The sequence below is a fragment of the Garra rufa genome, chromosome 9 (assembly GCF_049309525.1).
Source record: "Garra rufa chromosome 9, GarRuf1.0, whole genome shotgun sequence".
NCBI lineage: Eukaryota > Metazoa > Chordata > Actinopteri > Cypriniformes > Cyprinidae > Garra > Garra rufa.
In genome coordinates this window covers 11,111,091-11,132,965 of record NC_133369.1, presented here as the reverse complement: position 1 = coordinate 11,132,965, position 21,875 = coordinate 11,111,091, and the positions used below count along the sequence as shown (strand labels likewise).

The 21,875-nt window shown below is 36.2% G+C and overlaps 1 protein-coding gene across 1 annotated transcript in view; it reads left to right on the top strand.

The window, feature by feature from the left end:
- Window positions 1-21,875, top strand: part of adam22 (ADAM metallopeptidase domain 22) — an 89,874-nt gene that overhangs the window by 22,935 nt on the left and 45,064 nt on the right. Inside the window, exons 4-6 of the mRNA XM_073846526.1 lie at window positions 2,708-2,774; window positions 10,315-10,397; window positions 15,293-15,356. Coding sequence (XP_073702627.1) covers window positions 2,708-2,774; window positions 10,315-10,397; window positions 15,293-15,356 — 214 coding nt within the window. The remainder of the gene's footprint in view (window positions 1-2,707; window positions 2,775-10,314; window positions 10,398-15,292; window positions 15,357-21,875) is intronic.

The following is a 21,875-nucleotide window of genomic DNA, read 5'->3' as shown; positions in this document are numbered from 1 at the left end:
AATTATTCAAATCCCAAAGCAATTAAAGCAGAAATCTGTTATCAGCCTTTACCTTTGCATTTAACAAAGCACAATATACTGCAGCTTTCCACCTCTGCTTAGACTGGGAGAGTACCAGCTCTTGACGGGTATTTGATTTTACTGGTAACTGGGATCCCCAAAGGCCCCCTGCATGCTCATATTTTCATCTTTCATAGAAAAATACAAAATATACCTAAAATGTACATAAAACGAGAATATTTGAATAAATATAATAAAAGAAAAAATGTTATAGAAGAAATTATATTCAAACATTGTCATACATCAAAAATGTATGACAATGAAGTATAATACGGTAGAATAAATATATGTATAATATAATATAACATCATATATAACATCAAATATATGACCATATATGTGCATGTAATATATAATCTGTGTGTGTGTGTGTGTGTGTGTGTGTGTGTGTGTGTGTGTGTGTGTGTGTGTGTGTGTGTGTGTGTGTGTGTGTGTGTGTGTATACACACACACACACACACACATACATATACACACATTTTAGAACGTTCAACTATATAATAATTTCTATAAAAATGTTTCTATATTTAGTAAATGATTTTTCTATATATAATATGTATTATCCTGGACTTTTTTCCTATAAAATGTATTTTATTTTAATTTGTCTTATTTTATTATTTAATTTATCTGGTCTTATTTATTTTATTTTTTATTTTATCTTGTCTTTTTGTTTCATTTTATTTTATTTTTTATTATTTTTGCAGTTTCATGGCCAGTAAGAAAAGATTATTGTCAGCAATTTTTCTCAACTTATCCACCATTGTCTGATAAGGGTAGGAAGGGGATGTGATGGGTGGGAGAATGTAGCAACTGTATATGAATGTGTATGTGTGTGTGTGTGTGTGTGTGTGTGTGTGTGTGTGTGTGTGAGTGAGTGGGAGAGAGAGCATGCAAACGCAGCTCTTATCATCAATCACAATGTTTCTTTCCTCTGACATCCCACTTTATCACTCTCTCCTTATCTTCTTCTCCTCCTGTTCTGATTCTCTCTCAATGCTCTGTCATTTTCTCTGTCTGCTGGTTTTTCCTGTCCTCTATTAGTCCTTGTTTTGATTTTTGTCCCACAGTCACCATTATTTGATGTACATTGGCATTTACCACCGCAGAATGAATCTTTAATAGCAAACCTTTTTGTGTTACCCATAACAGCACTGCAGCTCCATAAATACCCCTTCTAATCACCTAGTTTAGTGAACTGCTGTTGAAGATGTGTGTTTCTGTCTTTAAAGGCTGGTTTGATGTCACGCTGTGATTGAGCTCACGGTAACTGATCTCACAGTCAGAGCTCCCGCTGCGAGACACTTTCACCCGTCTCTCCTCCTGCGCTCGGTCTGTTTCTCGCTACGTTGCCATTTTGTGATCATTGCAATTGTATCATTTGGCTCATATAGCTTGGTTTTATTTATATGCAGCAGTCACTCAATATCATCCTCCAGGGAAGCAGTATGCTTTCCCATTGAATCTCTCGCCCCAGTTTGTGAACTCTTTGCCACACACACTGAAGTGTCCTTGAACACAACTTAGTGCGAGTTGTGATGTATGAAATCCGCCTTGGATCTCTCTGCAGGTTAACTGTGCTCATGACTCTCAGTGCTGGAACACAGATTCCATTCCAGATTCTGTTCCATTTCAGTCCTCTGTTAGATAAGCAGCATACATGAGTGGCATGAGTGTCGATTTGATCTGCTCATTAAATGTGTGATGCCAGGATCACCAGGAGTGAAGCATTTGAGAGGATGATGAATCATATATAGTTTTGATAATCATCAGCCAGTCTATTTCTCTTTATTTTACATTTTTGCACAAGTATTTTTAAGCTCCATCTTGTAATATATATATAGCACATCTGTTTAATATAAGGTTAATACAGTTGAGGTCAAAGGTTTACATACACCTTGTAGAGTCCACAAGAAAAAAAATAGTAGCTGTTCTTCAGAAAAATTCTTCAGTTCCCACAAATTCTATGGTTTTTCAGTATTTTTGTGTCTTTGATCCCTCTCCAACAATGACTGTATTATTTTGTGATCCATCTTTTCACACTGAGGACAACTGAGGGACTGTTTAAAAGTTTTCACCCCTGGCTCTTAATGTATCTTTTTTTTCCTTCTGGAGTATCAGTAAGTGTTTGAACCTTCTGAAATAGTTGCATATGAGTCCCTCAGTTGTCCTCAGTGTGAAAAGATGGATCTCAAAATCATACAGTCATTGTTGGAAAGGGTTCAATTACCAAAAATGCTGAAAAACCATTTTTATGAATTCAACTACTTTTTTCTCTTGTGGACTATATGTAAACATTTATTTGAAATATCTTATTTAGGTCAGTACTACATAAAAAATAGCACACAATTTGTATGTTTTATTTTGGTAAAATAATTAACATTTTGCAGATTCTATAATGTGTATGTAAACTTTTGACCTCAACTGTAAGATATACTTAAAATCGAAACATTTGTTAGACTTATTTTTTGATGCTTTGCAAACACTGCTATTCTCTTTAGGAAATGCAGTCATTTTTTTAGGAAATGCCGTTTTTGTCTGTTTTTTTTTATGATTTGTGTGGTTTTTTAACATTTGAAATATGTTTCAGATTAATATTTAACAACAAAAAAAATTTACCAACTGTCTTTTTTTTTGTTCTTTTTTGCAGTGATCTTCTATCATCAAATTACATTGAGAGGCACATATCAGAGGAGGGGAAGTCAGTTGTCAACAAAGTGAGTATCATTCTAATATGAAATAAATATCTGATTTTTAGAGCAGAAGTACACTACCAGTCAAAAGTTTTTCAACAGTAATATTTTTACTGTTTTACTGTCTCTTCTGCTCACTAAGTCTGCGTTTATTTAATTCAAAGTACAACAGAAACAGTAACATTTTTATATATTTATACTATTTAAAATAACTGTTTTCTATTTGAATATATTGTAAAATGTAATTTAGCCCTGTGATCAAAGCAAAATTTTCATCATCATAGTCTTCAGTGTCACATGATCCTTCAGAAATCATTCTAATATGCTGTTCTGCTGTTCAAGAAACATTTTCAATGTTATTATCAATATGTAAAACAGTTGAGTAATTTTTCCCAGGATTCTTTGATGAATAGAAAGATTGAAAGATTAATAATTTATACTTTTATTTAGCAAGGATGCTTTAAATTGATCAAAAGTGATGATAAAGACATATAATGTTTCAGATAAATGCTGTTCTTTTGAACTTTTTATTCATCAAAGTAACCACTCGACATAATAATAATTAAGAGCAGCAAATCAGAATATTAGAATGATTTCAGAAGGATCATGTGACTGGAGTAATGATGCTAAAAATTCAGCTTTGAAACAGTGTTGTTTTTGACAACCATCTTAGATTTAGTCTTAGTCTTTTGGACTAAAATGCTTCTTAGTTTTAGTCAAATTTTAGTCACTTCTATATGTGATAGTTTTAGTCCAATTTTAGTCGACGAAAAGTCAAAAAGGTTTTAGTCTAGTTTTAGTCAAAAAAAGGGAAAAAAGTAGTCTTTTAACAAATTAATGTAGGTCAGTAAGTATTTTGCTGTTGGGTAGTGTCACTTATAAGTTCTGAAAATAGCAGATCTATAGTTCAACACAATGTGAGCTTCCGGATCGACTATTTTCACCAATAATTACAATAATGAAGGAATGTTTTAGAACATAAAAGACAAACAAGGATGGAATGCTAAAACGGCTTGCCATACTAGTATAGCAAAGAGTATTTAATGCTAAAACGGCTTGCCATAGCGTCAGATACTTTTAAAGTTTTAATTGGCATGCACAATAAGCGGATATGTCATGCATTTTAAACGTCTGACGGACCACCCACTAACATTTTCGTCTATTCTCGTCTCGTCAACGAAAACTCACACACGTCTCGTCATGTTTTAGCCATCAACGAGCCATTTTTATCTCGTCATCGTCTCGTTTTCGTCATGAAAAAAAGTGGCGTCAACGAAATGATTTCGTCATCGTCATCGTTGACGAAAACAACACTGCTTTGAAATCGCAGGAATAAATTACATTTAAAAATGTATTAAAATGGAAAACAGTATTTTTAAATGGTAAAAATATTTTTAAATTGTACTGTTTTTGCTGTTCTTTAGATCAAATAAATGCAGGCTTGGTGAGCAGAAGAGACTTCTTTACAAAACATTAAAAATCTTACTGTTAAAAAAATGTTTTGACTGGTGTACTTTACCTTTAGCTCATGAATAATCCACAAAAAATATTTGCTTTAAAAAGTGTATACAACCCAAAAAAATCTTGTCTGGTGGTTGTTTTCTGGAGCTTAAAAATTCCCACGTGAGTTACATTGGTAGCATGCAACCAGAGGTTTTTCCACTTAGAAAAGTAGTCCCAGTTTCATTGTTACAGTAAACATTTACCTGAATAATTTGGGCGAATACCTTGACCCCCTTCTTTCCACTCTATGAGTATGTGTTTCACTGTGGGATGGTGACTATAGTCTGATCAGATCTGTGTCTTTGAGCCACTTTGGGACTCTCAGCTTCATTCTGTCAGTGTACGGAGACACGTGTGTGTTCAGATGGGACACATCACACCCAGAGCAGAAGGTGTTTGCTTGTTTTAGCCCAGTGGCAGATTGTTCCTGTCACACACTCACACAGGGGCAGGGATACAGTGTCCTATTTGTGTGCTGCATGTTGGACACCATCATTGTGTCAAGGTGTGTGTTTTATATAAGATTATGCATAGTGGACGTGTCCGGGTTCTCTATTACTCTTTATAAACTAAACAACCTATATCCTATGATTTAACTTTGATATAGCCCCTTAACATTTTTTTTTGTTATTGTTCTGAGTTTGATTCTTATGAAGGCTTCAGTGAAGACATTCAGATCCACAGAGGCCTCACGCCCACAACCCAGTCTATAAAGCCTGAGGAAAGATTGTGCATGTAAGGCTACAAGGGCTCTTTTTTCTTTTATGGATGAATGAAAAAATAGAGCGGTGGGTTTTGTGAGGTAGGAGGGAATAATAAAGGGAATGGATGAAGAGAAAGCCACTAAAGCGATACTAGAAAAGAAACACAGATATATTTAGATCCTTCTCCCCACTGCAATGGTGAACAGCCTCCTAGTTTAACTACAGATTTAATAAATGCAAAGGAATTATATTAATAATACAAAAATGCTATCATATCTGTAAAAGCCCTACAAATGTGAATATTTCTCTGAGACCATTCCTTGGTGGATCTAAAAGAGGACTCTTGGGATTTTGTGAGGTACAATGGTGTAAAAATAATTGGTTTTATTAAATGGTTTTAAAACATACATGTAGCTGATGTCATAAATAAAGTGATGGTTCAACCAAAAATAAAAGTACTCACCCTCATGTCGTTCCAAACAAGTAAGACATCTTCAAAACACAAATTAAGATATTTTTGATGAAATTCGAGAGCTTTCTGACCTTCCATAGCCAGAGAGCATAGACAGGCATTTCTGTGCCTTGAACATGGTAGGTTTATGGAGGGTCAGAAAGCTCTTGGATTTTATTAATAATATCTTAATTTGTGTTCCAAAGATGAATGATGGTGTAACAGGGTTGGAACAACATGTGGGTGAGTAATTAATGCCAGAATTTTCATTTTTGGGTGAACTATCCCTTTAAATACATTACAAGGAAAGGAGAACAGTAGGTTTATTCATTTTAAAATTATCATTAGTATTATAGATTATTGTTTCTTAAATATAAACATCTCAGATAATTTTTATTCGATTGCAAAGAAAAAATTGATTCCTTATATAGTTTCCATTATATATGTCACGTATCTGGTCTATCCTGTCATCATGAACTCTTGCACCACACTTCATGGACTTCATTCCCCACAAGCCACTGCACTAATCACTGCATTCACCTGCTCTCACTTGACTGATTACCGCTCACAGCTGCACCTCATCACACTGACTGCATTTAAGCCACTCACACACACAGCCACCTTGCGAAGTCTTATTGTTCCTTCTGGTCTTTATTTCCGAGCGGTTATTCCCGTGTTTGATTTCCTGTGTTTGATTCCTGGACTACTCCCCGTGTTTTGATTCTAGCTGCCAGCCCCGACCTTCTGCCTGTGTTTGACCACGATTTCTGCCTGCCCCTTTGTGTTTGTTTGTTTTGTGTTACCTAATAAATGCTGCAAATGGATCCGCACGTCTCTGACCCTCCTTGTGACAATATATTTGAACCTGCTGAAGAAACACTGCTTGTAAATAAGAGAAAAGAAATGTAATGAAATATAAAAATAAATATAACAATATGAAATATAAAAATTAGGGCTGACAGTTTTACAGGTAAACTTAATTAATTAATTTTGAAAAAATAATGTGAGTGAAATATTTTAATGCAGTTAATGCACTGGCCCCGTCTGTCTGTTTTGCTCAATTTTGCATCCTTGTTTAGTTTCTGAATGAATCCGATTGAAAGAATCCAATTATTAAATAGCCTATTCATAAACTAAGCTATTTACTTTATTCCTGAATGAATCAGCAGTTTGAACAAATCGAATGAATTTGGCAGACAATTACCGACGCCTGCTGGCAGTTTTAGTTACTTATTTAGAATATAATTTAATTTAAAAAAACACTGAAAAATAAGCCTATTGGTAACTAAGCTAATTTTGGACATTCATTGTATGATCCGAAACTAGTGAGATGTTTCTCAAATTATCTTCTTTTATGTTCCATAGTTTATGCTAGGCCATTGTAGCCTAAATGTTTGTGTGTAATAAATTTTATGTTGAATCAAATAAAAAAATTCTCTCTAAAGCTACTATTTGTAATTTCTACTAGATACTTTCTCATTTAACACAATAATGGCTTTAAATAATCTTTTGTGGTTAATTTCACAGCCAAATTAAATTAGTAATTGACTGACAGCCCTAATAAAAATATAAATTTCTGAAAAAGTTTGATAAAACATTTTGCTGTTTTTTTGCAAATAAATTGTGTAGAAGATAAATCAATTTTATATAAATAAATATTCTATAAAATTAATTGATAAACTATGTGTCATGTTTATTTCCTGTATGTTTTTTGGAAGCTGAAATGAAAAACATGCTGAAAATGGCATTGATAATCTGCTAGTCTGTATAATACTACAAATAATAAACAGACTAACATTAAAATGTTTGGGGCTGGTAAGACTTTTTCAAATGTTTTTAAAATAAGTCTCTTATTAAAAATTCTGTAAAAACAGAAATATTGTGAAATTTTCTATTTTCATATATTTTAAAATTGTGATGCAAAAATGCATTAAAAAAATTGAACAACAATGTATTTTATACATTTTAAGGCGTCTTCTCTTGTTAAAGATGATCCCAAATTCACATCCTAATACCTTCTTTCATTTGTACCCACCTTTTTCTTCCCGTAAGAGTGGGCACGGCCATTTGGCTTGTGGTCTCATCTATGTCCAGCTATTTTTAGCTGTACAAAACTGCTTATTTTGCTGTATGATCTTGCAAATTGGTGTCTTACCATGTTATTTGAATGTATTATCTTAATTATGAACACACTGGTTTGTAGTGCAAACAGTTTTACCATTTGCACGTTGTTATTCTTCTCGTTATTTCCCTATAGTGGCTAATGGACCGGAAGTCTCATCCATAGGCTTACTTCCGCGTTGAAGAAAAAGGTGGATACTGCATTAGAAGGCAGCATTTTTTAGATTTTGGACACGGCCTGTCTCTCTGTGATTCTAGGCACTAATGCATGCTGGGTCATTAGTCTGAAAGTGGCTGTCTCTACAACAACTGCAATCTTCAGGAATGTGTGTGTGTGTGTGTGTGTGTGTGTGTGTGTGTGTGTGTGTGTACCTGGTATTCATCACGTTGTGGGGACCAAATGTCCCCACAAGGATAGGAATACCAGTAGATTTTGACCTTGTGGGGACATTTCTCAGGTCCCCATGAGGAAACAGGCTTATAAATCATGCACACTGAGTTTTTTTGATGAAGTAAAAGTGTGCACAATCTCCTGTGAGGGCTAGGTTTAGGTGTAGGGTAGGTGTAGGGCGATAGAAAGTACGGTTTGTACAGTATAAAAACCATTACGCCTATGAAACCATTACGTCCCCATAAAACATGTAAACCCAACGTGTGTGTGTGTGTGTGTGTGTGTGTGTGTGTGTGTGTGTTTGGTAGAGACTGCCCTCGGCTCTTGATTAGCTGAGAACTCTTGAGGACAGAAAGTACTACATGTGGAAAAAAAAGAGTCGGAAATGCTCCAGAACAAGCTAGAGGAAAGAGAGCAGCAAAGGAATGGATGAAACTTAGCGTATGAAGATTTTTGTCCAGTGCAGAGAGTGAGAAAGAGAGAGGGATGAATGAAATTGATCTGCTGGTAAATGCTCCAGCTTCAGTCCTCTGAGAAAAAGCAGGAAGAGAAAACCTGCAGCCCTAATGGCAGTCAAGCACTTACACTAAAAACATTTCAGAAATAACATACACACTCAGGAATGCTCTTACGAGTCTTCTGATCACTTCAGTACAAACAAAAGTGGCCAGTATAAAAGTTGACCCACAAACAAGCAGAATTTAATAGTTCAATGTCCACAAAAATCCATGATCTTGGCCTTATCTGTGATATCGCTTTTATATAAGTTTAATATACAAATGTTAATGTTAAAAACATAGCTCACCCAAAAAAATTGAATTGCCCCATGATTTACTCATCCTCAAGCCATACTAACTGACTTTCTTCTTTCAGACGAATACATCTGGAGTCATATTAAAAAAATGCCCTGGCTCCTCCAAGCTTTATAATGGCAGTGAATGGGTGTTAAGATTTTGAAGTCCAATAAAGTGCATAAATCCATCATAAAATGCGCTCCACACAACTCCATTAATAGAATGGTAAATAAAGGCCATAAAGTGTTTGTGTAAGAAAAATATTCATATTTAAAACTTTATAAACCATATTTAAAACATTATAAACCTTTATAACCAACATATGACGTATGTATAGCATAAGCTCCGCTGAGAATATGCTAGACTTGTGAGAACCAAGGTCTCCTCTTCGCTAAAATCAAAATTCTCCAACTTTTTTAAAATTTTGTAAAACAAAAAATTTAAAAAACAACAATATACTATATAGTCAAAAGTTTTTGAAAAGTAAGATTATTAATGTTTTTTAAATAAGTCTTCTGCTCACCAAGCCTGCATTTATTTGATCAAAAGTACAGCAAAAACAATAAAATTTTGAAATTTTTTACTATTTTAAATAACTGCTTTTTATTTGAATATATTTTAAAATGTAATTTATTCCTGTGATTTTAAAGCTGAAAGCTAGTCACATGATCCTTCAGAAATCATTTGCTGCTCAAAAAACATTTTTTATTATTATGTTGAAAACAGCTGAGTATATTTTTTTAAGTTTCTTTGATGAATAGAAAGTTCAGAAGAACAGCAATTATCTGAAATAGAAATCTTTTGTAACATTATGAATGTCTTTATCATCACTTTTGAAGCATTAAATATTAAGTATCAATTAAAGTATTAATTAAGTATCAATTTAAAGTATTAAAAAACGGACTCCAAGCTTTTGAATTGTAGTGTAGAATGTTACAAAAGCATTTATTTCAGATACATGCTGATCTTTGGATCTTTCTATTCATCAAAGAATCCTAAAAAAAGTACTTAATTGTTTTAAATATTGATAATAATGATAATAATAATAATACATGTTTCTTCAGCAGCAAATCAGCATATTAGAATGATTTCAGAAGGATCATGTGACACTGAAGACTGGAGTAATGATGCTAAAAAATCATTTTTTGATGACAGAAGTACATTTTAAAATAGAAAAGAGTTATTTTAAATAGTAAAAATCTTTCATAATTGTACTGTTTTTGCTGTACTTTGGATCAAATAAATGCAGGCTTGGTGAGCAGAAGAGACTTCTTAAAAAAATGTAAAAATCTTACTGTTCAAAAACTTTTTTGGTGGAAAGTCTAGTGAATAATAACTCTTAAAATAAAATGTACCTTGCCTCATTTGACTATTTTCTCTTTTTTTAAATTAATGGGAGCAAATCATGATTATGCAGAACAGATGAATAACAAATCCGGCAACAGCTGCTTCACATTATGCAGCACTTGAGTCAAAAACAAAACAATATATTTAAAATCATAAAAAAGATAGTTCTTCTTAATTCACTTGCTAAATTCTAATTGAATGAGCCACATTGAAATCCTTGCTCTTTATGATTATTGTTTGTTTCTCTCTACAGGGTGGAGAACACTGTTACTACCATGGGAAAGTACGTGATATTCCGAAGTCATATGTGGCGCTTTCAACTTGCCATGGATTACAGTAAGTGTGCTACATGTCTGAAAGAACATGCAAACACACACCGCTTTACAAAAATAGCATGAAATCCTTTAGTTTTGACTGCATGCTGTTTACTTACAGTAGCCCACAGAAATGTCTGTCCCTTTCCAAGACACATTCATAAATAAACACATGTTAGCAGGCCAAAGCTGCGATTATCCCATTCAACAATTAGAGCTGTATAATTACAGCATGCTATTATCCTCCTCTCATATCGCACACTGATGCTCTCAGCCTCTTTGTGTCTGTATATGTGTGTGTGTTCCTGTACCGTTGCATCACGTCTGGCCTTTTGATCCACTACTGCAAGCGTAAAATGTAACATTTGTTGTGTTTGTGAGATTTATGTTTGTATTATTGGCTCCCTGCATAGCTGAAGTAAACCTAGCTGTGTTCCTGAGTCGCTCATGCGCCTAAGGAGAATTGAGTTAGTCTCTACAGAGCCTTACGCACACACACTGCCTCTCAGCGTGGCCCTCAGGGAAAGCTCAGTTCCTTCCGTCTGTATTTTTAGTGTGAGAAGGAGTCAGGTCAGATCCATCTCTCTCTCTCTCTGTCTCACTCTCTGTATGTGAATGCACAGAGTCAGGTCAGATGTAGCTCAGAAATAGAGCGGCAGCGCTCTTTACGTTCATAGTCATCACTCTCGAACGTTTACAGCCTAAATGTCTTCTGCCCCAAGAATCACATCCGCACAGATTTTATTTTGTTTGCACATGCTCTCTGTGATGTGTTCACTAAAGGATAGAAGAATAAGGAAATGAACATTGTAGTACAATACAGTGTACTTATTGTAATGTTAATATTTCAGGACAGTGTTCACATGTTTTTTTCTTTTGTTAAATGTTGATAACCGGGTCAAAAGTTTTTGGAAAGTAAGATTTTCATTGTTTTTCTTTTTAAAGAAGTATCTTCTGCTCACCACGCCTGCATTTATTTGATCTTTAAGCAGAAAAGACTTCTTAAAAAAAAACAATAAAATTCTTACTGCTCCAAAACTTTTGACTGGTAGTGTAATTTTAAATGAGTATATATAATAAAACATTTGAGTATTCAGTTTAGTTCATCAGATACATATGGATATCATTTTAGTAAAATTTATTAAAACTGATTAATATGAATTTAAAGTTAAATAATGTAAGATATAATTATTTATATGTTTATGTGTTTTAAGTGCATTATTGCTCACAAGTTTGTGGTTGTTAAGTAACTTGAAGTCTGTCATGCTGGCAGGGCTGTATTTATTTGATCAAAAATAAATAGTTATATTGTAAAATATAAATAATATTATTAAATAACTGTTTTAATATATTTTAATATATTTTTAATTTAATTTATTCCTGTGATCAAAGTTGATTTTTCAGCATCATTAGTCCAGTCTACAGTGTCACATAATCTTTCAGAAATGATTCTAATATGCTTATTTGCTAATAAAATTTGTTATTATAAATGTTAAAAAATAGTTATGCTGCTTAATATTCATTTGAAAACTAATACAATTTCTTTGATTATTTTATGGATTTTTTTTTTATAGAAATTTATTATAAATGCATTTAAACTGAACTGTGGTAAATATGAGTATATAAATTGTGACATATAGAGTTGATAATACTGAAAAGTAATGATACTATTGCTTATGTGCGTTGAGAACTGTGTGTATATGTGTGAGAGAGAGGGAGCGGTTCTGCTGAGAGTGCAGATTTACGGTGGTTTATCTTAATGTCATATTACGGGTCAGACAAACAGCGTTACGCTCTGAAAACAGTCACGGGCTGCTGATGACAGCCTGCAGCAGACACTTAAAACCCCTCATCGACTGAGAGCTATTTTACCTCTTGCAGATCATTGACCAAAAGCCATTAGTGATGTAGTTAAATTGGCTGTTCTGTTATTATACAAACTTAGCTTAGGATTGCTTTAAGATCCTTTACATTATGTCTACACCAGACGCAAGCAGAATCTGTCCGTCTGTCCGTCTGTCTGTCTGTCTGTCTGTCTGTCTGTCTGTCTGTCTGTCTGTCTGTCCATCTTTTACCTGTCTGTCTGTCTGTCTGTCTGTCTGTCTGTCTGTCTGTCTGTCTGTCTGTCCATCTTTTACCTGTCTGTCTGTCTGTCTGTCTGTCTGTCTGTCTGTCTGTCTGTCTGTCTGTCTGTCCATCTTTTACCTGTCTGTCTGTCTGTCTGTCTGTCTGTCTGTCTGTCTGTCTGTCTGTCTGTCTGTCCATCTTTTACCTGTCTGTCTGTCTGTCTGTCTGTCTGTCTGTCTGTCTGTCCATCTTTTACCTGTCTGTCTGTCTGTCTGTCTGTCTGTCTGTCTGTCTGTCTGTCTGTCTGTCCATCTTTTACCTGTCTGTCTGTCTGTCTGTCTGTCTGTCTGTCTGTCTGTCTGTCTGTCTGTCTGTCTGTCTGTCTGTCTGTCTGTCTGTCTGTCTGTCTGTCCATCTTTTACCTGTCTGTCTGTCTGTCTGTCTGTCTGTCTGTCTGTCTGTCTGTCTGTCTGTCTGTCTGTCTGTCTGTCTGTCTGTCTGTCTGTCCATCTTTTACCTGTCTGTCTGTCTGTCTGTCTGTCTGTCTGTCTGTCTGTATGTCTGTCTGTCCATCTTTTACCTGTCTGTCTGTCTGTCTGTCTGTCTGTCTGTCTGTCTGTCTGTCTGTCTGTCTGTCTGTCTGTCTGTCTGTCTGTCAGTCTGTCCATCATTTATCAATCTCTCTCTGTCTCTCTGTCTGTCGATCTGTCTGTCTGTCTGTTTGTCCATCTGTCCATCTTTTACCTATCTATCTGCCTGTCTGTCTGTCTGTCTGTATGTCTGTCCATCTTTTACCTATCTATCTGTCTGTCTGTCTGTCTGTCTGTCTGTCTGTCCATCTTTTACTTATCTATCTGTCTGTCTGTCCATTATTTATCTCTGTGTATCTATCTATCTATCTATCTATCTATCTGTCTGTCTGTCTGTCTGTCTGTCTGTCTGTCCGTCCGTCTGTCCGTCCGTCCGTCCGTCCGTCCGTCCGTCCGTCCGTCTTTAACCTGTCTGTCTGTCCATCTTTTACCTGTCTGTCTGTCTGTCTGTCTGTCTGTCTGTTAGTCATTCGTTCAGTTGGTCGGTCCATCATTTATCTATCTCTATCTGTCTGTCTGTCTGTCCATCATTTATCTGTCTGTCTATGTATTTATGAACTTTCATTTTCTGGCTTTCCATTGAAAATTACATTCTTTCATGACTCATGACTAAGAGGGCGCTCTGTATTTATGAATGTAGGCAGGCTAAAGGGCATTGTATCATCCTCCTAATGCTTTCAGAAGTCACCTTGAGTGTCTCGACACCGTCTGGAGGCTGTCTGAGAGTCACCAACTGATTGATTTAAAAGATAAACTCCATCAGAGCAGAGAAATTATATCCTCTCTGCATGTCTCAAGGCTAAAAGGGACGTCTGAACACACACATAAACACACACACATACACAGTCTCCACTATGCCTCATTATTCCTTAAGTATTGTATATAACGTGTAAGAATTACCTGCACTTGGAGAGTCATCACAGAAACATCTAGATGGATGAATCTCATTACCGTATGCTAAATATTTGTGCACTATATTGCATAGTAACCACTTTTTATACAACATGATAACTGGAAGCCCCTCGCTGAATTAATCATTCAGCATGATGGGGTTTATGTGCAACAATGTAGCATAAAACTGTTTATTTCATGTTTCTTTTTTATTAGTAGATGGTGTACAGTATATACTGTGTAGAACTGATGCAGATACACTTATCAAAAGTTTATATCCCCTTTTCAGAATCATTAAAAATGTTAATTATTTTACTAAAATAAGAGGGATCATACTAAATGCATGTTATTGTTAATTTAGTACTGACCTGAAAAAGATATTTCAAAAATTTATAAAAATGACCCTGTTCAAAAGTTTATCCCCTTGATTCTTAATACTGTGTTGTTACCTGAATGATCCACAGCGTTTTTTTGTTGGTCCTGAACAGTTAAACTGCCTGCTGTTCTTCAGAAAACTCCTTTAGATCCCACAAAATTCTTTGGTTTTTCAGTATTTTTGTGTATTTGAACCCTTTCCAACAATTACTGGATGATTTTGAGATGAGATCTTTTCACACTGAGGACAACTGAGGGACTATTACAGAAGGTTCAAATGCTTACTGATGCTTCAGAAGGAAACTTCATGGATTAAGAGCCAGGGGGTGAAAACTTTTTGAATTTGAAGATCAGGGCGAATTTAACTTATACTGTCTTCTGGGAAGGATGTAACTATCTTATGTAGCCTCTGAAGGGCAGTACTAAATGAAAATAATGTGATATTTAAGCAAAATAAGAAAAATGTACACATCTTCTGTTCAAAAAATGTTCACCCCCGGCTCTTAATGCATGGCTTTTCCTTTTGGAGCAACAGTGTTTGAACATTTTGTAAAAGTTGCAAATGAGTCCCTTAGTTGTCGTCAGTGTGAAAAGATGGACCTCAAAATTATTTTTCTGAAGAACAGCGGGCAGTTTAACTGTTCAGGACGGACAACAAAGGATGTAAACTTTTGATTGGGGTCATTTTTATTAATTCAACTATTATTTTCTATATACTTTACGTGAAATATCTTTTTCAGGTCAGTACTAAATAAACAATAACATGCATTTTGTATGATCCCTCTTATTTTGGTAAAATAACATTTTTAATGATTCTGAAAGGGGGTTGTAAACTTTTAACTGTATAAACCTCCAACTATTTAAAATTAAATCACTTTTAATTGATTTAGTTAGCAAAATTACAGTTAAAATGTGAATGTAAATTAATATAATGATTACTAAACTGTATAACTTACTAATTATGCATCACGTCTCTCTTTTTCTTTCTCAATAGTGGGATGTTCTTTGATGGGAACCACACATACATGATTGAACCAGGAGGAGAGAACACTACGAGTGTAAGTATAGTGGATTCCTGCATTAAACAGCAAACATGTCCGTCATGTTGTTTATTAGCTGTAAATTGTAAATTTTATGGGTCTGATTTCCGGTCTCATCCGTATCCAGCTATCTTTGGCTGAACAAAACAGCTCATTTTACTTCTTAATACTGCCATCTTACAATGTCATTTGAATGTATTATCTTAATTATAAGCACACTGGTTTGTAGTGCAAACAGTTTTACGATTTACTGCTCGTTGTTATTCTTCTCGTTATTTCCCTATACAGGTCCTTCTCAAAAAATTAGCATATTGTGATAAAGTAAATTATTTTCTGTAATGTACTGATATAAAATTAGACTTTCATATATTTTAGATTCATTACACACAACTGAAGTAGTTCAAGCCTTTTATCGTTTTAATATTAATGATTTTGGCATACAGCTCATGAAAACCCAAAATTCCTATCTCAAAAAAATAGCATATTTCATCCGACCAATAAAAGAAAAGTATTTTTAATACAAAAAAAGTCAACCTTCAAATAATTATGTTCAGTTATGCACTCAATACTTGGTCGGGAATCCTTTTGCAGAAATGACTGCTTCAATGCGGCGTGGCATGGAGGCAATCAGCCTGTGGCACTGCTGAGGTGTTATGGAGGCCCAGGATGCTTCGATAGCGGCCTTAAGCTCATCCAGAGTGTTGGGTCTTGCGTCTCTCAACTTTCTCTTCACAATATCCCACAGATTCTCTATGGGGTTCAGGTCAGGAGAGTTGGCAGGCCAATTGAGCACAGTAATACCATGGTCAGTAAACCATTTACCAGTGGTTTTGGCACTGTGAGCAGGTGCCAGGTCGTGCTGAAAAATGAAATCTTCATCTCCATAAAGCTTTTCAGCAGATGGAAGCATGAAGTGCTCCAAAATCTCCTGATAGCTAGCTGCATTGACCCTGCCCTTGATAAAACACATTGGCTGACATGGCATCCCAGACCATCACTGACTGTGGGTACTTGACACTGGACTTCAGGCATTTTGGCATTTCCCTCTCCCCAGTCTTCCTCCAGACTCTGGCACCTTGATTTCCGAATGACATGCAAAATTTGCTTTCATCCGAAAAAAGTACTTTGGACCACTGAGCAACAGTCCAGTGCTGCTTCTCTGTAGCACAGGTCAGGCGCTTCTGCCGCTGTTTCTGGTTCAAAAGTGGCTTGACCTGGTGCCTGTACACGGTGGCTCTGGATGTTTCTACTCCAGACTCAGTCCACTGCTTCCGCAGGTCCCCCAAGGTCTGGAATCGGTCCTTCTCCACAATCTTCCTCAGGGTCCGGTCACCTCTTCTCCTTGTGCAGCGTTTTCTGCCACACTTTTTCCTTCCCACAGACTTCCCACTGAGGTGCCTTGATACAGCACTCTGGGAACAGCCTATTCGTTCATAAATTTCTTTCTGTGTCTTACCCTCTTGCTTGAGGGTGTCAATGATGGCCTTCTGGTCGGCAGTCTTACCCATGATTGCGGTTTTGAGTAATGAACCAGGCTGGGAGTTTTTAAAAGCCTCAGGAATCTTTTGCAGGTGTTTAGAGTTAATTAGTTGATTCAGATGATTAGGTTAATAGCTCGTTTAGAGAACCTTTTCATGATATGCAAATTTTTTGAGATAGGAATTTTGGGTTTTCATGAGCTGTATGCCAAAATCATCAATATTAAAACAATAAAAGGCTTGAACTACTTCAGTTGCGTGTAATGAATCTAAAATATATGAAAGTCTAATGTTTATCAGTACATTACAGAAAATAATGAACTTTATCACAATATGCTAATTTTCTGAGAAGGACCTGTAGTGAATAATGAACCAGAAGTCTCACCCATAGGCTTACTTCCGCATTGAAGAAAAAAGTGGATAGGTCACAGTTTATATTGTCTATTTGCTTTAAGGTGTCTACAGATAAAACTGTAAACTTGATAGTGATTGTTTGAGGCATGGAAACAGAGAGCAATTTACCAGGGTTTTTCCTGTGCAGGCAGGTCATATGTTGACTGATAAGCCCATCACTCAGTCGATAGAGACACCTGACTCTGCAAAAGCACAGCTATTATCTGCTAATGGCAGAATCCCACATGAACACCGGCAGAGAACGAGGAGGGCGTATTCGTGAAAGACGAGCTAAAGCTGTGTCACTGAGACACTTAGAAAAATGGAGAAAAATATCATTTCTTAGTCACAGAACGATGATCTGATTCATTAAGTGATTCACAGAGGAATGTGGTAATGAAGTGATTTGTGTCATTTAGAGCAGCGGTGAAAGGCTGAGATGTTGAAGTTCCTCATTAATGGGAGAATGAAACCTGTTCAGTGACACAGAAGGGAGTTTATGATCCATTCACAGTTTTGCCTTTTTCTCTCAGCTTTGGTTTATCTGTTCATTTACACTATTATTATTATAAATACAGAGTTTTTTTTGTGTCTTTTTCACAAAAATATGCAAGTATGTGAAAAAACGAGCCGCTCAGATTTTGCTCCCGCCGTGACATAGAAAGGGGATCTTATTATAATATTACTGCCCCTTAATCACACGTTTCCACCCAAGGCGTCGTCATTTTGTCGTGGTGTACCAGTTCTAACTCCATGGCAAAAACTCAAACAAAGCATTACTGCTTCCAACCGAAATCTGAGCGGCTCATTTTTTTCACAAGCTTGCAGAAAAAAAGCCTTACCAAAACAAAGTTACTGGGTTGTCCTTTTTCACATTTTCTGTGTTCGTACTGGGGGGCCGATTATAACACTTAAAGAGGTCATCGGATGAAAAACTCACTTTTACATGTTGTTTGAACAAAAATGTGTGTTGGCAATGTGTGTATATCAGATTTTTGTCTGTGTGACATCACACCGACTAAGGCTGCTCCCATGATAGTAGATTGACACGGCCGTCTTACCTTAGACCCCGCCCTGAGTGAGCTGCAGTGTTGCCAAGTGTGTGGTTTTCCTGCGGAATTGGGCTACTTTAACACTGTTGGCGCGGGTTAAAGCGACCTCAATAACGTGATGTTTAGCTCCTGGAATGTGAATGGAGTGGAGTTTACCAGTGGAGCCACAACAAAAAACCAGAGTTGGGCTATTTTTGTGTAGCAATTAGGCGGGTTTTGTTGTGAAACCTGGCAACCCTGGTGAGCTGTGAACAGTCATTGTTTCAATGGCAGGAGTAGAAGAATGTCTCTGACTGAGCGATTGGGGTGTTTTGTTGCTGGATGTAATAATGAACATAGCAGTCGTCATTTACTCCTGACCGAGACGCTAAAGACGCAAAGGATCTTAGCTTTGTTTTTGAAGGGAATGCGCCCAGTGATCTACATAAATGTGTCTAAGTGAGTATACGTTTTTTTTTTCATGAATCTTTTCAAATCGCCTTTCCCAATAATGTGCTAGTTAGCAAGTTTCACAGGTAAATGCAGCTAAATGCGACTTGTAGGTGTATTTTCATGCTTAATGAGGCTCAGAGGTGGCATGAGTGCAATAAAATTGATGAATTCATGTTGAGATTAATGTTTTAAATATAAAATTTTGAATATAAAAACATTAAATGATTTACATAAAAGATACTTCAAAAATTTAACTAAAACTGCCAGTAGGTGGCGGCAAGTCACTGATTTAATTACTGAATTATTCATTCATTTGATTTGTTCAAACGGCTAATTCACTTATAATAGTGCAAGTGACTGTCTTTATGAATGGGAAATTGAATCATTGACTCACTAGATTTGTTTAAAAATGCACGTTTGTTCATAAATGAAACACTGCTTTGTTTGAATGGAAATGCGCAGCGGCTCAGTTGTGACTTTGTTTCAAACTATTTTCGACGACGAAATTGAGCAAAATCAGGCAATAGTGTTATAGTCAGACAATGTAAGTCACTTAATACTAACTTCTTGTTTATTAAGCTGTTGTATTAAATCAATATCATGTTTACAAACAAAAATTTAGGAGCACCAAAAATTTTTTTAGGAGCACTAATTTCATTTTAGTAATGCGCCGATCTTGATTCTTCATGGTCGATTCTGATTGCAGATGTTTTTACAAGCAAATGGGCTGATTGTGAAAGCCTTTTTTATATATTTATTTTACACCTTAAGCAAGGGACAAGAATGAATGAAAATATGAGTACATGAACAAGATGTTTGTTTTCTCTATTATAGGTACATCCATTTAAATTAGAGGCAACCACTGCATTTTTAAAGAATCTACAGTATAAACAACAAAAAATAAACGACACAGTTCTTTCTTAGTCATGTAGACAATAAATGCAGGCATGATCAAAGTAGGCTACTCTTTCAATATTCAAAGTGCAAATAGAGGCCGAATTTTTCAAGCATGATACAGAGATATAGACACTACACAACTTATTATAGCCCACATACTAATAACAGCCTAGATATTTTATGTAGCCTAATTTGCGCGCATTGTGGAGTCGCTCTCTAAACGTAGGGTATTAAAATTGCTTTTGAATGCGCGTGCGCGTTTTACTTTTGGTTTCATTTTAACGATCGTGCAAAACTCTCGACGGCGCGGAGCGTGCGTCCTACAATACAAGAGATTACTTCAACAAAACCATTTGAAAGTGGGAGGGCACCAACGGGATTTTGAAAAGTGTGTCCCGAGTGGAAATAACGCCCCTGCGTGAGTGGAACTCTGCCACTGAGTTATCATTTGATGTGAATGTATGCCGCGTTGAACAGTATATTGAGACGGAGGCGGCAGAATTGTATCTGACAGAATGTAACGTTACGCTGTAGCACAAAATATAGTAGATTTCTTCAAAAGCGGATTGTGGAGACTTTTTAATTGTCCACAATCAAAGGAGAGAACGGCGAACCTGTCACTGTATCAGCTCACAACAGTCTGTGCAGAAGATACGCAGTTTAAATTTTGGGAGCGCATGCGACCAAAACGGTCGCAATTTCGAGCCCTGCTCATCATTCATCGTGATCTATCTAGGTTCTGTTATAATCAACAAAGCACTCTACACTGCACAATAAATCTCTTATTCACACTCTCTCTACACTTTATGAAAGGATTTATGAGATATGTCTGTGATACATTAGTCGATGATGCAAAAACATGTAGAAGCCTTTGAAGCTCCCCTCAGCGCAAACATAAATATGCGGATCGGCTCAGTCGCACTGGTGCTCCTAAATATTTTTTCAGTCGCACTGTAGAGCCCTGGGTATCCGATGACCCCTTTAAACATGGATAAAGTCAGATTTTCATGATATGTCACCTTTAAAGCAAATAGACTGAAATCAAACGAGAGTCTATTGAGCGCTTTTCATATGATACACAAAGTGGCTGCCTATTTATTTAGAATGGCAGCTCACCAGGTTTTGGAACAGAGCCAGTCAGTCTCAAGACGTTAAACAAAAGCTGGCCTGAAATATCCAACAGCTCCAACATTCGACAATTACATCACTGCGTTTGGCAGACACTTCTATGCACAGTGAATTTCAGGTGCGTATTATCAGACATGCGTTCCCTGGGAAATGACCTTGCTGTTGCTAGCACCATGCTCTACCAGGAACACTACACATCCCGCACACTCCTGCACGCTTGCACTTGCTGCCGGGGGGAATATCAGTGCGCTAGATAAGAAAGACGAGGGAGACACAGACCTCGTTTCTATGGAGGCTGTTCCAGTCCACCCCCCATAAACTCACGTATGAGAGGCGGCACTTTGTGAAGGATTAGCCGTATCACGCAGATGGCCTCTCAGATGTATTGGCTTAAAATAAGATGGGGTTTTCTGTATTGGAGCAAGAGGAGGGTGTGTGTCTGTGTTCTCTTGGGGGCAAGATCATGAATAGAAAGCAGGTTGGGGGATGGCACACTTTCATTTTTTTGGAAAGTGTGTTAAGGATGTTGAGGGGGTGGGGTGCCTGCCGCCCCCTTCCAGTAATGATCACCCACCCCCAACACTATCAGCCCGACTGTCCACTGAGCGAAAGATAGAAGACACCAGAGAGAAGTAAAAGATGTCCCTGCAAACTCATTGACGTATGATCAGATGAGAACCCTCCCTCCAGAAACACACCATCCTGTTTTTCTAGCAGAAAATGTTGATTGTAGCACAAAATGGTTGTTTCCTGATCAAACTAGGACTAGCAATCAATTTATATATGCATTTATTTTATGAATACAAATTAAAATCGTGTTTCAGCAGACTAAGTTGGCATCACAAACAAGTCTAATAAATTTGACATGGAGACTTGATATGTGAAGTCAAGTTTACAGTGAAGATAATGTGCTTTTTTTCATTTATCAATATTATTGTTAACCAACATTAAACTATTGTTAATGTTTTATTATTATTATATAAGCATATAAACATACATGCACAGTTCAAAATTTTGGGGTTAGATTTTTTAATATTTAAAAAAAAAAGTCTTATGCTCCTTACCAAGGCTGCATTTAATTGATATAAAAATATAGTAAACTAAAAAATGTTAAAATATTTGTACAATTTAAAATGACTGTTTTCTATTTGAATATA